The 18744-nt window shown below is 40.3% G+C and overlaps 1 protein-coding gene across 1 annotated transcript in view; it reads right to left on the minus strand.

Annotated features, from left to right (window-relative positions):
- Nucleotides 1-17650, minus strand: part of keap1b (kelch-like ECH-associated protein 1b) — a 32724-nt gene extending 15074 nt beyond the window's left edge. The window contains exons 1-2 of the mRNA XM_073063375.1: nucleotides 17450-17650; nucleotides 845-1521 (exon numbers count right to left, since the gene is read on the minus strand). Of these exons, the coding sequence (XP_072919476.1) occupies nucleotides 845-1391 (547 nt within the window). The 5' untranslated portion in view covers nucleotides 1392-1521; nucleotides 17450-17650. The remainder of the gene's footprint in view (nucleotides 1-844; nucleotides 1522-17449) is intronic.
- Nucleotides 17651-18744: the final 1094 nt, after the last annotated feature.

The following is an 18744-nucleotide window of genomic DNA, read 5'->3' on the forward strand; positions in this document are numbered from 1 at the left end:
AATGTTGTTTAGATCTTGCTCAAGGTACGAACGCTTCATTTTCTATTGAGTTACAAGTAGGATGGAGCATTGTGCAATTAGCAAGCATTCCTATTTCCAGTTTTATGATCAAGCCCGGTCACAGACACTGGCATTTTTCACGATTACAGATTATTTTAACAAAAATTTAAATTCTCCAGCAGTAATCTGAAAAAAAATCTGTCGATCATCTGTAATATATCTATAATCTGCATTACTAATCCAATAATTTAAATGTACTAATATAGTTTCCAAATAAGGTGTTAATATTGCTGAATGGTTATGTGATATCATAATTCAGGTTTCTAAAGAACTCAGACTTTTTAAAAATGTCCATTATTTACACTTCTCTCAGTACGAAACACAATCATTCCAGTCTCTCAACTTTTGCTGACAAATCTCCCTTCAACACTCACACGTACAATGTGTCATCGAGTCAACCCGAGTCACAAAATTGTCTCTTTACTAGTTCCCAACGGCTAATTCAATTATTCATGAGTGCAGCAGGTTTGCCTGTTTTTTTCAAATATACACACAAAACATCCCAGAGCAAGTCCAAACACATATAGTGACAACCTTATCAACACAAAATTTGACAGCTGATGTACGATTGTAGACATGGGCAATTTGAAACTTTCAGGAACAGGATGCAAGGGTATCAAAGGATTTTTAAAAATGTTTAAATGGAACAGAGGTACTAATAATCCAAGATCTGAGCAATGAATCAAACAAAGGCTTAATGGCCTTCTCACATGTTCATTTCCAAAATCACAACAGAAAAATTTTGCTGACCCATTCAAAATTTAAAATTACTTGTTAGTTGTACCTACCTCACTGAAGTGCAGGTATATATACTCTCTGGACTTTTGACTCAACTCATGGCAGCCAATTTGCTCAGCAAATGAGGCAATACCAATGGCATTGCTTGGATCCAATTGCTCCAGCAGGAATTTGCAGCATGCTTTAACAACGCTGTCTATCTGGTACATTACTGCGCCATTCATAACGTGCAGGACACATTTCTCTCCAACTGTAATACTGGCTGTATATGCAAACTCAATTAAGCGCTGCATTACTTTAGGGTGAACACCTTCAATAGGTATAACCTCCATTCCACATTCCTTCAAACCATTGGTAAACATAGCCTTGAAAACAGGGCTACAGGAGGCGAGGACAATCTTATGTGCAACAAACTCTTCTTCCAGAGTATTGTGCTTCACCCTGAGTGTCACGTCACAAAGTTGCTTGTTTAAACGTATTTCATTCATTATTTTAAAGGCTTCCACCGTGTGGCTTTCCAGTGTGTAGCTAAAGTTGCGACTGGCATTTTGTGATGGCATCACTTCTGCTGTGCACTCTGTTGTCATCGACATTTCTCCAAAGTCACTACGTACAGCTCATTGCTTCTCAGGAAAAGCAGTAAACATAGAAGACATATATCTGAAATCCATTCAGGTTGTGTCCATCATTAACTTCCTTGGAAAACATCATTTTCTTGGGTACCTTTGGAAGAGAAAAGTAATTTTTTTTAAAAAAAACAGTCATTTTCAAACAAACCTCATCCTTAATACAGAAATCAGCATAATCCATGTTCAGGTAACAGATTGTTTCTCATTCCAGAAGAAAAATAAATATCCTTTGAATCCACTTGTACTTTCAACTCAAATAATTTTCTCAAATAAATTATTTAATATTTTTGAATGCTAAAGAGCTATCTGACACCTCCTTACACCTGGCCCAAACTCCTTCAAAATACTGGCCTTAGTCTTTAAATACTCTATTATAATTTAAATTTGCTTGCATTAACTTTGTGAATTGCTTTTGTTCTTAGGCTACATCCACACTAGACCAGATAATTTTGAAAACGCTGGTTTCACGTAAAAACGATAGCCGTCCACACTATGTGTTTTTAAAAATATCTATGTCCACATTGAAACGGAGATTTTGGCGAATCTCCTCCTACTGAGCATGCGCAGGACACATCTACTGTAAACAAGCGACATGTTTGGTGTCAAATCTCACTGTGAAAGACGGTGCGTGTTTGTTCAATTACAGACTAGAAAAACTTAAACGACGGGCAGCTGTTGGCTCTCATGCAGGAGGATTTAAAAGTAAAAAAACAAATACCGAAGCGTATGGAAGCAACCGACAGGGAGTTCACGGATTGTATGACCCAGATGACGACAAACATTGAAAAACTGACTAACTCTGTTGCATTAACAAGGCACCTTGTTAAATGAGTAAAACACGTCCGCATCAGTATTATCTTGTATTTCCATACAATGTTACATTAGGCTGTTAGACATCTATTGTCAGAGGAGTAATTGCATAATAGGTAAACCACCTTCATACAAGGACGGACAGAAAACAGGGCAAAATGAGTACAGTATACTTATTTATTCAGTAAGTTATGGTTCAAAGTATTTGGTGAGTACATTTTTAACTCTTCTGGCTTCAGTCTTGTTGCTGTCTGTTCTGAAATTGTTAGGTTGCGTTCAAGAAAACAATGAAATGGCACGCTGCTGTCTGACAGCGTTTTCAGATTTTTCCAGTTACCTCGTCCACACTGATCTGCCCGAGTGGCGTTTTCAAAAATACCCACCCTGGAAAGCGTTTCTGAAAAGCTCCAGTTTCAGGGGACGAAAATGCTGTTTTAGTGTGGACGGAGGGTAAAAACAAAGAGAAAAAGCTTTGGTTACGGATTTATCCAGTGTAGTGTGGATGTAGCCTCAAAACTTCACTTAGGCTGTGTAATTATCTCCTTTTTAAAAAGTTATATTCCTTTTCCTTAAAAAAATACAATAATGCAATTATTGGAAAGTGGAAAATTTTAAAGAATTTCAAGACTTCAGAATGTTCAGGTAGAATTTGATCATTGCCTTGTGCTGAAAAAAAATCTTTGATTTCAATTCTCCCGCCATATCCCTCTTGCCCCCCCAAAATCCAGATAACTAACGGAGATGGGAGTAGACTCTCACATGGTGGATTGGATAGTGGACTACTTGACAGATAGACCTCAGTATGTGCGGTTGGGAGACTGTAGGTCTGACACGGTGGTCAGCAGCACAGGAGCGCCGCAGGGAACCGTACTCTCTCCGGTCCTGTTCACCCTGTACACATCAGACTTCCAATATAACTCGGAGTCCTGCCATGTGCAGAAGTTCGCTGATGACACGGCCATAGTGGGGTGTGTCAGGAATGGACAGGAGGAGGAGTATAGGAAACTGATACAGGACTTTGTGATATGGTGCAACTCAAACTACCTGCGTCTCAATATCACCAAGACCAAGGAGATGGTGGTGGACTTTAGGAGATCTAGGCCTCATATGGAGCCAGTGATCATTAATGGAGAATGTGTGGAGCAGGTTAAGACCTACAAGTATCTGGGAGTACAGTTAGACGAGAAGCTAGACTGGACTGCCAACACAGATGCCTTGTGCAGGAAGGCACAGAGTCGACTGTACTTCCTTAGAAGGTTGGCGTCATTCAATGTCTGTAGTGAGATGCTGAAGATGTTCTATAGGTCAGTTGTGGAGAGCGCCCTCTTCTTTGTGGTGGCGTGTTGGGGAGGAAGCATTAAGAAGAGGGACGCCTCACGTCTTAATAAGCTGGTAAGGAAGGCGGGCCCTGTCGTGGGCAAAGTACTGGAGAGTTTAACATCGGTAGCTGAGCGAAGGGCGCTGAGTAGGCTACGGTCAATTATGGAAAACTCTGAACATCCTCTACATAGCACCATCCAGAGACAGAGAAGCAGTTTCAGCGACAGGTTACTATCGATGCAATGCTCCTCAGACAGGATGAAGAGGTCAATACTCCCCAATGCCATTAGGCTTTACAATTCTACCGCCAGGACTTAAGAACTTTTTAAAAGCTATTATTAATGCTTTTTGAGATAGTGATTTAGATGCATATCATATTTTTTTACTGAGTTAAGTATTGTATGTAATTAGTTTTGCTACAACAAGTGTATGGGACATTGGAAAAAAAGTTGAATTTCCCCATGGGGATGAATAAAGTATCTATCTATCTAACAGTTGAATTAATTTTTGAACAGTATTAAAGACAGAGCCTTTCATGTTAGATAATCCAAACATTCGATTGTGAATGCGTTAAGAAAATTCTCTTCATTTCATGCTAAATGCCCTTCGCCTTACTTTGAGACTGTGCCCCCTAGTTCTCGATGATTCAGCAAAGGGGTTGAAAACCATCCTCCCTACTCTGTTGGGTGCTCTAGGTACTTTGTATATCTCAATTACTCCTCATATGATGGTTTTCATGGAACACAGATCTGTCTGGAAAGTCTTCACTTCATTCTCTCCATAACAAGTACATTTTCCTCCAGCAAGAAGACCAATATTGCACACAGTATTCTAGATGTGGTGTTAATAACCCCCTGTACACCATAATGAGATATTCTTATTGCAAATAGATTAGAGTACAAGAGCAAAGACCAATTTGGTGCTCATGTAATTTTCTTTTGACATGTGTAGTGACAACAACTTTCTGCAAGTATCTCACCATTTAGGATATGCTTATGTTTCTCCTTTTAACCCCACAGAGCAGTATCCCTTCTCTGACTCCCACTCGTATACTTCTCTATAGACCCAGTGTGGGCCCCTCACTTCAAAGGCTCTTTACATTCTCAGCATTCCTAATTAATTACGTGACATTGAAACATTACCAAATTTGCATTTGGAAACCTCAGCTAAACAGACAACACTGATTGTGAAAAGTCAGGGTCTAAGTACCAGTCTCTATGCTACCCCACTAGTCACACAGCCTACCAACCCGAAAACGATCCACTTAACCCCATCCTTTGATTTTCATTCTGGCGACTTCCATGTCCTTTCCAGTCCTGCAGGAGAGCCTTGGCGTGAAATGTCTACTGATTGTTCATTTCCAAAGACCCGCTGAGTTCCACCAGCATATCGTGAAAGTTGCTTTTGATTTTTAATCTGTTAAATAACCTTGAATTCAATTTCTACGTGTTTTAACCCTGCTCAGGTGACATTAACAAAAACCTTACAAGAATCCAAATGCCACACATCCACTAATTTCTCTTTATTACTTAACTAGATACCCACTTAAAGAACTAATAAGCTAACTATATATTATTTCTTTCATAAATGCACTGTGACTCTGATCAAATGTATAAATTTCTTGATGTCACAACTTCTGGATTTTCGCATTTCCCCTAGCTAATATTCTCCAGTGTACCTGTAGAAATTTGTAAGTACCTTTGGTGACTTCTAATAAAATATAGCTACTGTCATGCCTTCTTTGTAATTGCATCAATATGTTCAGATCCTTAGAGATGTGGACATCCAGGAACACGAAACCATTCACCCTTTCCACTTCTCTTCTCTCTATGCAGACTGGTGTGTGTTCCCTCAACATACCCTTCCTGAAGTCCACAATCAACTGATGTTGTGCAAGGTTGTTGTTTCGACACCACTCAACCAGGCTGATCTACCTCTCTCCTGTACGCCTCCTCGTCACCATCTGAAATTCTGCCAACAGTAGCTGTGTCATCGGCAAATGTATAGATGGTGTTTGAGCTGTGCCTGGCCACACAGTTGTGGGTGTAGAGAGAGTAGCACAGTGGGTTAAGCAAGCATACTTAAGGTGCACCTGTGTTGACTGTCAGTGAGGCGGTTATTTCTGATCTGCACTGACTGCGGTCTACCAATGAGGAAGTCAGGAATCCAGCTGCAGAAGATACAGAGGTCCAGGTTTTGGAGCTTGTTGATTGGAACTGGGGGTATGATTGTGCCATACGCTGAACTGTAATCAATAAACAGCAGCCTGACACAGGAATTACTATTGTCCAGATGATCCAAGGCCCAGTGGAGAGCCAGTGTGATTGCACCCAATATAGACCTATTGTGGCAATAGGCAAATCGCAGCTGGCCCAGATCCTTACTTAGGCAGGAGTTGATTCCAGCCATGACCAACGTCACAAAGCACTTCATCACAGTAAATGTGAGTGTCACTGAGTGACAGTTGTTGTGGCAGCTCACCCTGCTCTTCTTGGGCACTGGTATGATTGTCACCCTTTTGATGCAGGTGGAAACCTCCAACTACAGCAGTGAGAGATTGAAGATGTCCTTAAACATACCCGCCAGGCGGTCAGCACTACTAGATACACCATCAGGACCTGACACCTTACGAGTGTTCACCCTCCTGAAAATGTTCTGGCGTCAGCCTCCGAGACAGGAGATCACAGGGTCACCAGGTGCTGCAGGGATTTGCACAGATGTAGTTTTATTCTCCCTTAAAAGGCATTAAGCTCATCTGGGAGTGAAGGATCACTATCATTCACTTTGTTAGGTCTCTTCCTCCTTTTGTTAAATAGTAGGTTAATGTTTAATGTCCTCCAATATGAAAGAAACATTTACGAGTCTATAGGTTTTTAAGAAGTTGATAATGAGCAAACTCACCATCTCTACAGCCACCTCTTTCAAAATTGTAGGAAGCAGATCTTCAGATTGGTGAGATTGATCACTTTACATTTAACGTCTCTGGTAATATATTTTATTAAGAGCACAGGACATAGGAGCACAATTAGGCCATTCAGCCCATCAATTCTGTTCCACCACCATCGTGGCTGATTTATTTCCCTGAACCCCATTCTCCCACCTTCTTCATGTAACCTCAGATGCCCTTACTATGCCAAAACCTATCAACTTCTGCTTTAATGGAATGGGTTCTGTCAGCTTCACATCAGGATGGCTATCAATCAGGTATTTTAAAACCTGTTCACCAATGTTTTCCCTTAATCATGCCTGTACTTGTTATAATACTGACATAACTCACAAGAAGCACCTTTACTAATTTGTTTGCTATTGTTACTGCATTTACATTAAGACCATAAGAAATAGCAGAATTATGCCACATGGCCCATCGAGTCTGCCCCTTCGTTTCATCATGACTGATCCATTTTCCCTCTCAGCCCCAATCACCTGCCTTCTCCCTGACTAATCAAGACTTTATCAACCTCTGCCTTAGATATGACTTGGCTTCCACAGCTGCCTGTGATAATGAATTCCACAGATTCACCACCCTCTGGTGAAAGAAACTCCTCGTTTAGCCTTCGGGAATGCACATAGAGCAGTAAAATTGTGTGCCTTCTTTAACTGCTAGCTGTGGACAGTCCACTATTACACCTTTTAAAATAGTTTTCTATTCTATCCTAGCCAACCTGACCCTCTCATACCTTCAATTAACTTCATTTAGATTCAACCTTAATGTAGAATTCTCTCAGTATGATCACCCTTGCCTAGGTGACTCCTTTACAAATTACGTAACTCTTTCTTGCTGCGAAGGAAAAAAAGCCTTATATCAATGATTCTTCAACTGATCTAGAAATACGTATCAAAAATACTCCAGAAATGTATCCTTAATATTGCTTGCACTAATTCAGTTTGCCTGGTATAGATTGAAGTTCCCAGTGATAGCTGCTTCACCCTTTACAAGGCACTCAAACTTTCTTATTCACAATGCACAACCTCTATTCTGCCATCGAGCAACAGCCAATGCTTTCTATTCCAAGGGACGGCATTCAAGGTTCGGTATTTGGAGTATTCAGAAGTCCGACGTAAACAATGGAAAGGGTGCATCATCTCGCAAACTACCCAGCAGTCTGACTCATCAGGTACTCTCCAACACCTCCGAGGGAAGTTTAGTTTCCAGACTGGTCTCCTCAGTCGCCTTAGAAGTAGAGTAGAACTAACACCCAAGGGATTGCCTAAGCTCCATCTGAACCAGGGGTTCCCAAACTTTATGCCATGAACCATTAAGCAAGGAGTCTGTGGATATCTGATCTAAACCCCTTCTAATTCTAATGATGATTTCTTATATTTGTTAATGAATCAGTGTGAGCCCCAGAACGTTTTTGTATTTAAAAGGATTCACTTCTAACGATGCAAGCAACATAACATTGATTCCAAATGAAAATGTATTATTAGACCATAACACATAGGAGAATTAGGCCATTCAGCCCATTGAGTCTTCTCTACCATTCTATCATGGCTGATTTATTATCCCTCTCAACCCCATTCACCTACCTTCTCCACGTAACCCCTCACAACCTGACTAATCAAGAACCTAGCATGCTCCACTTTAAATAAACTCAATGACTTGGCCTCCACAGCTGTCCACGGCAATAAATTCCACAGATACACCACCCTCTGGCTTAAGAAATACCTCCTTTCTGTTCTAAATGGATGTCCCTCTAGTCAGAGGCTGTCCCCTCTGGTCCTAGACTCACATACAATAGGAAACATCCTCTCTATCTAGGCCTTTCAATATTTGATAGGTTTCAATGAGATTGCTCCTCATTCATCTAAACTCCAGCAAGTACATGCTCAGAGCCATCAAGCACTCTCTTACTTTCATCCTTTAATTCCAGGAATCATTCTCGTATACCTCCTCTGGACTCTCTACAACACCAGCACATCTTTTCTTAGACAAGTGATCCAAAAACTGCTCATAATACTCCATGTGTGGTCTGGCTAATGCCTTATAAAGCCTCTGCATCACATCCTTGCTCTGACATTCTAGCCCTCTTGAAATGAATGCTAACATTGTATTTGCCTTCCTTACCACTGACTCAGAGGAAAGAAAAACAGTTAATCTTTCAGGGCAACAATTCTTCATCAGAACTTTTCAGATTGAAGTAACTGAGAGAAGTCAGCAGTGAAAGTAAAAATGACAGGAGGAAGAGAGAGGACAAAAAGGGAAGTGCCTACGACGGGGTAGAAGGCAGGAGAGATGAAGTGACAAAAAAAAAGATGAAAATACGTCAGTAATGGATGGGTAACAAAAAGGTAATAATAGTATAAGGGAATAGGAAAACATTGACCTAAAATGTTAATACCACTTCTCTCTGTCTGATCTGCCAAGCATATCCAGAAACTTCAGTTTTGTTTCAAATTTCTAGCATCAAATGAGGGTATAAATATCGGCCTGCAGAGGTACAAGTAGGACAGGGGTTCCAGACCTGGGATCCATGGCATTATATAAAAAAAAAAGAAATGGGAACCCCTGAAATAGGGGAACCAAGATAATTATCCATTAACACATACAAAATGCTGGAGGAACTCAGCAGGTCAGGCAGTATCTATGGAAATGAATAAACACTCGACGTTTTGGGCTGAGACCCACCTGAATTACCTATTAATAGTGATTATCCAAAATTGCTGGAACATTTATGCTCAGAAAGCTGTTACTTGCTTTTTTGGAGAAGATACCGGTACAAGGTAGTATTAGACTTCGTCCATCTAATGAGGGCAGGGACAATATAGCAGGAGTGGACTGAAGAATTCAAATGACAGCTAAGAACTTGAGAACTGAATGGAGGTGTTCCACAAACCAGTCACTCAGTCTGCATCCAGTAGGTCCAATATGCAGAGAGCCACATCTTGAACTGTATATACAGCAAATTAAACAGCAGACATTACCATTTGACTTCTCAAAGGTCCACATGGGACTCTGGATAATAGCAAGGAGTTAGAAGGGCAGGTATTGCTTCTATAATTGCACAGGATGGTCTGCAAGGAGGATAAGATGGACTCCCCAAAAAAATGGTTTATTACAAATTTTGAATGAGGTAGGACAGGAAGATGCTGCCTGGTGGTGTGATCATGCCAGTGTCAACCTGAAATTATTAACCTGCTCAGTTGAGGAAAAACACCAGAGACACGAAATTACCTCTGAAACGGTTTTTATTCAGAGAGGAGTTCACAGCCCCACGCACTTCGGGCGTAAGGTAGCCAACTCCCAATTTGTTGGTTTACAAAGGTCAGACTTATACCCAAAAGCAGGGTACTACATTCACAAATATGGTTACCGATTCAAATTCATCAATTGATTGGCTATTGCATAGCTAAGCACGCAAAATACTCGGAATAGGTATATAGCTCAAAATACTTTGCCGAACACATTATCTTGTGGTCGCAAGGTTCCTCTTCTTTGTGGTTGCCACATGCTGTCTGGAATCTTATTTTAGCTACCTCTTCTCTGTCCTACTACACTTCCCCAATGACATATCCTTTCCCTGATCCTGTCTACATATTTTGCTACACTTACCCCTCGCCCACCCCTTCTACACGTACCCCTTACCCTCTTCACATTCTCACCAGGACATATCAGAGATGAAGATAATCATTTACTGAATATGTGAACCGGCAAGGTAGAAGGCAAAGATATGGGAAATCTTAGTAGAATGTAGTACAGTGGGAAATAGAACAGACCCAGTCCCACTAACAGTGATGGAACAGAATTCCCCACAGCAGAGGAAACAAATACAGAAATATCAGCATAAAAGATTGTATCATCACGGCAGATGCGATGAAGACACGCACTGAGAAAATGAAGTCATTTAAGGAAGCGGGGTGGGAGAAAACGTGGTCAAAGTACCTACAAAGCTTTTTAAATCAACCTGCACAATCCTAATTAATACCTTAAGATAGCAACACTATGACCTATGGATCTTCTTAAAATTCTAAATGTGTTCTTGCTTGTGTAACTTATATTTAATTAATACTTCCTTATGAATGTTGTGCATCTGATGCTATATGCAAGTTTTTCCATTACACTATACATGTACTTATACAAACAACAATAAACTCAGCTTTGATTTTTGTAGGACATAGACCAAAGATAGCTAATATTGATTGTTAATCTATCCCCTGAAATGGATAGAGGTCAGGGAAGGGATAAATCAGAGATGGAAGTAGGAAGGTGAGAGCAGGATGGAAATATTAGAAATTAAAGGCAAAAACAGGGGGAACAAGACCATCACCAATTTACTCAGAAAATGGGATAAGAGTGGAAAAGAGTAAAACTGAAATAAAGGATATTCCACTTATCCCACAAATAGACTGATATTGCTTATGGCCATATGGATTTCCATAACAATATATTTGTTTGTAGAAAGAAGCAGAGACATGGGAGTCTCATTTCACAGCTTGCACAGCTCAAGAAGCACATTATTTTTCCTTAGCTTTTCCCACCAAAATGAATGACACTCACTTTTCTAGCCATTTTGCTACCTTTCCAACAACACCTGTCCTCAATAAATCCATTAACCAAGTCAAGTCAACTTTTATTGTCATTTCGACCATAACTGCTGGTACAATGCATAGTAAAAATGAGACAACGTTTTTCAGGACCATGGTTTACATGACACAGTACAAAAAACTAGACTGAACTACGTAATATAAAAAAAAACAACAGAGAAAGCTACACTAGACTACAGACCTACACTGGACTGCATAAAATGCACAAAAACAGTGCAGGCATTACAATAAATAATAAATAGGACAGTAGGGCAAGGTGTCATTCCAGGTTTCGGGTATTGAGGAGTCTGATAGCTTGGGGGAAGAAACTGTTACATAGTCTGGTCGTGAGAGCCCAAATGCTTCAGAGCCTTTTCCCACACGGCAGGAGGGAGAAAAGATTGTATGAGGGGTGCATGGAGTCCTTCATAATGCTGTTTCCTTTGCGGATGCAGTGTGTAGTGTAAATGTCCATGATGGCAGGAAGAGAGACCCCGATGATCTTCTCAGCTGACCTCACTATCTGCTGCAGGGTCTTGCGATCCGAAATGGTGCAATTTCCGAACCAGGCAGTGATGCAGTTGCTCAGGATGCTCTCAATACAACCCCTGTAGAATCTGATGAGGATGGGGAGGTAGGAGATAGACTTCCCTCAGCCTTCACAACAAGTAGAGACGCTACTGGACTTTCATTGCTATGGAACTGGTGTTGAGGGACCAGGTGAGATTCTCCATCAGGTGAACACCAAGAAATTTGGTGCTCTTTACGATTTCTACCGAGGAGCCGTTGATGTTCAGTGGAGAGTGGTCGCTCCATGCCCTCCTGAAGTCAACAACCATCTCTTTTGTTTTGTTCACATTAAAAGACAGGTTGTTGGCTCTACACCAGTCCGTTAGCCGCTGCACCTCCTCTCTGTAAGCTGACTCGTTGTTCTTGCCCCCCTTGAGTTTGCTACATTCTCACATGTTGAAATTCTATTTCTGTACTCAATTGAAGTAACTGACCTTGACATAATTCCACTCTACCTTCCTTCAATACAGAAAAAGTCAGTTAAAGGATAGAAAACAGATGTGCAGAATAACTAAGCTTCCATGCTGCTATCACCCCTTTTGCAGCTTTGCTGAGGCACATTAAGTGGCATTTTATCAGGTATATTTTTAAAGGTCAACTACTCAAATGCGCTGCCCTTACTCTTACTTTATATCTGCTTCCACTCAAAACCTCCAGTAAATTAGATAATAAGATGTCAGAATCAAAGGATTGTAAAAGGCACCATTCACATCACTAGAACTTCAGAATAAAGATCTTTTGGATCTTGGCCCAAAATGTCAAATGCTTATTCCTTTCCATAGATGCTGCCTGATCTGCTGAGTTCCTCCAGCACTTTGTGGACCATATCCTTTATATATTTCAAGGTCACCCCAAGCTGCTCTTTTTTTGTAATCACATGATATGATAAAACATGCATGTAGATCAGAGAAGTGACTGACAAAAATTTGCTTTTCTACAATTGAAAACAATGAAAGTGTTTATCAGTCAACTACTGTTTTTGATCTTTGTTCAACTTTTATGCTTTACAGTGGTCTAAAAATTAAAAATCCATCTACACACATTATATATAAATCTAAAATACCTCTCTCAATGTGATTATTAACATTATAAAGATATTAGTATATAAACTTAGCGGACAGAGCAAATGGGGTGGGGTGTCACTGAGCCAATAATTTACTTCATTTGCTTACAGCAGTTCTACAGCAATGTCAATGAACTGCAGTAATAGCTAGTTACCTGCATCAGCTAAAACTCGACAGATTTGCTGGGAAGTGAAAGCAAAAGGCATGTCTGGACTTTGTACAATGTTTTGAAAATAATATAACTTTAACCCGAAAATAACTTGCATGCAAAACTGGACAATCAGGAATCCACCCCTTCCTGCTCATTTACTCTAGCACTAGCAAAGCAGAACGGAATGAATCCTCTCCCAGACTTGCCCACATCACTGCAAATGAACCAGTCTAAAAGTATAATCCAAGTCTGTCTAATGTGATCATTCAGACAAGAGAATATTGTAGCAGAACCCGCTACTGCAATTCTATATTTAAGTATGTTACAAGAAACACAAGCTAAAACGTGTTATTTCTCCTCTTTATTCAGGAGCCAAATTTTATCTCATGGAAGAATAGATGAGGGATTGAAATATGCCCAGTGTTAAATGCATCAATAAGACTACTGGGTCAGTTGCTGACTGCTTCTATCATGAAGCTTTCATCTCCTTATACCTCATGGTACATTGGGGTCATTTTTGATTAAAAAAATCACAAAACACTAATATTTGCAAAATAAGCAACTGCTTCACTGAAATGGCTACTTTTTAAAACTAAATCACCATGATGGGAATTGAAAGGCGAGGGTAAATTAGTTATACGATTACAACATTTTTGCCACCTACAGATGAGCCGTTTCCAGAGGGGGCATAGTTTTAAGGTGCTTGGAAATAGGCACTGAGGGGATGTCAGGGGTAAGATTTTCCACACCGAGAATGGTGGGTGTGTGGAATGCACTGCTGGCAATGGTGGTGGAAGCGGATACAATAGGGTCTTTTAAGAGCCTCTCAGATAGGTACAGGGAGCTTAGAAAAAAAAGGCTATACTCCAGGGAAATTCCAGGCAGTTGCTAGAGTAGGTTACATGGTTGGCACAACATTTTAGGGCCAAAGGGCCTGTAATGTGCTGTAGATTTCTATGTTCTAAGTACACCATATTCTTATGTTTCATTCAGGCTCCAGTAACTAAGAAGCACCAACGAGAAACAAATTTAATTCAAGCTGATTTCAAATAGCAATTAAACATTTAATATTAAAAGTACCTAATATAAAAAAAAATAAAGCATAAATTTTAGATGGCTGATTCCTGTGTCACAGTCAAACTCTGTTCAAAAGGTAGAACAAGGACACCATTCCCAAGCACAGACTATGACACAGGAAAAAAGTAGTTTCCATAAAGAAATGCATTTTTGCAACTGAGGTAAGAATATCTGTTTATTTAACTAGCTGTACTTGCATATTATTGGGGGGAAAAAGTTTCCCCTCCAGGTCAGGCTTCATTAAAATTGACAATCAAACTTCATCTGGGGTTTTGTATCCATTACTTTGTAATACCTCAGGTCACTTAAATGCAGGAGCAAAATACTTAAGCACAAGTCCAAGGAAACGATGTTGCAACCCAATTTGCTGATCGACTCAATAAACTACACCACCTACTACTCAAAAATAGCGACATTTTTAATGATACAAAAAACATTCATATCAATTTCCTCATGATCTCAGACCTTTATTATTTTATATGCCACCAAATTATTCTGATATTTTTAGAATTTAAAAAATATCTTCACTTTTGTAACTACGCACATATCATCGCAAAGGAGTGGAATAAAATAGTTTAACAGCATCACTCATCAGTAAAGGATCCTTTCTGATGTACAGAAAACTCTCAGCTTTCATTATTCACTAATAGGTCTCTCCACACGTTCCTCTGTATTCACTAACAGCTCCCATCACACATGTTGTTCTTTTCACCAACAGCTGTCATTGCACACATTTTTCTTTATTCACCAACAGATCTTGTTGCATAGCTGCTCTTTTCTTCCACTTTTAGCTCCAATGCTGTTAATATTGTATGCATAAGTAAAATGGATTTACCAAGGGTACCTGACATTCCAACTTCATTTTGAACTAAGAACACTGGGAGTTGCATTATTAACAAGAGAATTAAATTGAAACCTCAAATCTGGAAAGTCTTGAAATGAAAACAAGCAAGGCTGAATTCAAACAACAACACACACAAAATGTTGGTGGAACACAGCAGGCCAGGCAGCATCTATAGGGAGAAGTGCTGTCGACGTTTCGGGCCGAGACCCTTCGTCAGGACTAACCGAAAGGAAAGATAGTTAGAGATTTGAAAGTAGTGGGGGGAGAGGGAAATGCGAAATGATAGGAGAAGCCCGGAGGGGGTGGGATGAAGCTAACAGCTGGAAAGGTGATTGGCGAAAGTGATACAGAGCTGGAGAAGGGAAAGGATCATGGGACGGGAGGCCTCAGGAGAAGGAAAAGGCTGAATTCATATGATTCTTCACAATGTTGTTACAAATTAATTTTAAAAGCTTAGTTACTTACAATATCGTCAAACACGGTTAATTTGTGAAACAGGACATTTCACAAAGGGTTGGTGAAATAACTGAATGTGGCGGTGTTGTGAGTGGGATAAATATTGGCCTCAGCCACAAAGCTCCTGGTAATATGGTAGTTTATTGAAAAATATGGAAAGAAAAGTATTAGTGTGCGATGGGAAAAAGTTTTACATGTGAATTTCTGAGAGTCTGAAATGCAAAAATAAATGGAACTTTAAAAGCTGATATGTACATATTTACTGGCTGGGACTAACTTAAATTGGTTGGGTGACCTTAAAGGGAGATGGCAAGTACACAATAGAAAAATACAAAACCTTTACATGCATGTCTGCATCTTCAGTATTTTAGGCTTATCTATTATTGGTATAGAGTTATTTAAAAAGATGCAAGTTACATAGACAAGACATAGTCATCAAAGACATTTAGACAAGGTACAGTTAAAAGGATGCAAACCAATAAATGCACTGGGAATTTAGATCCAACGGTTCAAATACTGAGCTTTGACTGCTTCACTCAATGCCATCCTTTCCTTTGAATGACACCTTGACCCCCTAATCTAATATAGGAAGAACAAATACTGACAATAAACAAAGGAACAATAAAACACCATTATTCTCCCCAACCCCCACGTTCAGTTAACCCAGTTAAGACCCTGCCTGCTGTAAATATATACTTTTAAACATTAACATTACTGTATAAAGTCACTGTCCATTCTAGAGACTTGTTGAAAGTATATATATATACACACACACACACACACACATACTTATCAGTTATATATACAGTTTTGGTCTCCAAATTTGAGGAAGGACATTCTTGATATTGAGGGACTGCAGCGTAGGTTCACAAGGTTAATTCCTGGAATGGCGGGACTGTCATATGTTGAAAGATTGGAGCGACTGGGCTTGTATACACTGGAATTTAGAAGGATGAGAGGGGATCTGATTGAAACATACAAGATTATTAAGGGATTGGATACGCTGGAGGCAGGAAGCATGTTCCCGCTAATGGGTGAGTCCAGAACTAGAGGCCACAGTTTAAGAATAAGGGGTAGCCCATTTAGAACAGAGATGCCAAAAAACTTTTTCACCCAGAGAGTGGTGGATTTGTGGAATGCTCTGCCCCAGAAGGCAGTGGAGGCCAAGTCTCTGGATGCATTCAAGACAGAGTTAGATAGAGCTCTTATAGATAGCGGGGTCAAGGGATATGGGGAGAGGGCAGGAACGGGGTACTGATTGTGTATGATCAGCCATGATCACAGTGAATGGCGGTACTGGCTAGAAGGGCCGAATGGCCTACTCCTGCACCTACTGTCTATTATATATATATATAGTTGAGTCCATTGGATTAAATGGACAAATTCTGATATCACATGGCATTTCTGGATTGTTTTTAAAAACGGTTTTATGATGATTAATTTTCTGATTCCCTTTGATTTTGTGCAAAACTCTTTCAATTTGTTTAAAACACCCCCTACGTAATAGAAGTATAATGTTGAGGCAGTTTAAATGACACCACTGACTCTGCAACATGTGTCAAATGGTCACTTTTACATCTTCTCAGAGAGGTTTCGCTACAATTTAAGACTAAAGACTTATTAACTTAAAGTTGATAACCACACACATTACGCAGTAAGTCGTATTTTAGTGGTCGGAGACAATTGCAAAGCGTGCACACAAGCTTTGTAATACACTATCGGCAGCGTTCTACTGACAGAACATTTTATCTAGCTTTCTTGTGCTAACATTTCGTCTAGGTCACAGATTTCTCCAAAGACGAGCCCTTTCAGTTTTTGCTCTCGCTAAGGTCTGGCCGGACCGAACTCAGGAAAATAAAATTGGGGAGTCTGGCCATAAAGGGAATAAAAAGACTACTGGAGAGGAGGAGGAGAAAGAAGAGCAGATGCCGCGGCGCCTGACTCCGGCTTTGCCTTCCACGCAGGCCGAGCTTCAAGAGTACTATCTGGAGGTGAAGCCTGGACACATTCCTCCACCTAACTTTGGGACAGCCTGCAACACCATGATCAACAAAGCCCGCGGATGCAGCCGACAGACTGTAACAATGCTGCTCGGACATTTTGCAGTGACCCTCTGCCTCTTTGTAACCTCTGGGCCGCCGCCACCGCCCCCAGTTTTTCACCCCGACATGTGAGAACGACGAAAAGGCCGCCACTTCTGAGTACTTACACTCGGCCCGGGGAACTGAGGATGTAAGCCGGCGTTTTACACGCTCACGCCTGGGTCTTCATAAACTCCCCCTCAAGCTTGATTTATCTCCAAAACTGAAGCTCGATGACAGATTCCCGATCCCACCTAAAACAAACTAAGGCGGCGCACCGAAGAAAAGCGCCAAGGACCATTCAGCAGCAAGGAGCTAATCAATCAAGCTGAGTGACAGTCGTCGCAATCACTCAGAGGCAGGAAGCTGCGTAGGAGGCGGGCGCAATTGCATGTCAATCATGGTGAGTTAACCAATGAAGAGGGCGAATGAGACGGCCTTTGGAGGTGGAGCCGTCACTCATCGGTCGCACTCACGATGACTCGGCATCAATCAAGGAACTATTTTCGTCATACGGTACTTAAAGACAGCATGGGTGCCACGCATTAGACTTGAACAAAGGCTTTTACTTTATTAGCTGCCGGGCATTTAACCTAGGTGATTACTTCTGAACAAACAGTGACACGTCAGCGAATCGCTATTTGGGTTTTCAGGAAGTGAAAGCATATGAACTCTACAGTGTTAGTAACAAGTTAGAAACTAGTTTGTTGAGATTTTTAAATTATACTTTTAAATCGAGCTTTCACGCAATAAAATACGTTAGCACAAAAGTTCCCGAGCTTCATAAGTCTGTATCATAACCATTTTGATACCATATTTTGCAGGATCCAATTGTGTGTAAAGGCAGATCATTGAAATCACTGCTTGAAATCTGACGTTTTTATGGATTCTGAGTAACCAAGTGTAAAACGTTATTACTGAAAGAATCGTTTCTTCTATATTAGGATGAAGGGAACAAGTCAGCTTATCTTTACATAGATCTTGTAATGTTAACAAAATGATTTAAGGTGCCATGCAACCAGTTTTTATCAGTTGAATGCACAGACACCAATGGTAAGTTATTAAATTTGAGAATGATCAATCAACCAGAATTATTGGATTTACAAGACTGTGGGAGAATATAGATGAAGGAAAAGTCAGATAATGGAGATGGTTTGAAAACTAGAGATAGAATTTTACAGTTGCAATTGTGGCAGGAACCTATTGTTTGTCAGCAAAGCAGAAAGATGATTAGACAGGATACAGGCTTAGGATTTTGGATGGTCAAAGACTGGTGGTAGATGTGGGAGAATAGCTTTGAGTGGGCTGGAATCATAAAACTTTGATGATGAAGGTGTGGGATAATGGCTTCAGCAAATAATTAGTTTTAGTAGAATGCCAAATACATGGGTTATCCTGGGTATGGTGTAAGTACATGGGTGAA

Source organism: Hemitrygon akajei, chromosome 12 (assembly GCF_048418815.1).
Source record: "Hemitrygon akajei chromosome 12, sHemAka1.3, whole genome shotgun sequence".
Lineage (NCBI taxonomy): Eukaryota > Metazoa > Chordata > Chondrichthyes > Myliobatiformes > Dasyatidae > Hemitrygon > Hemitrygon akajei.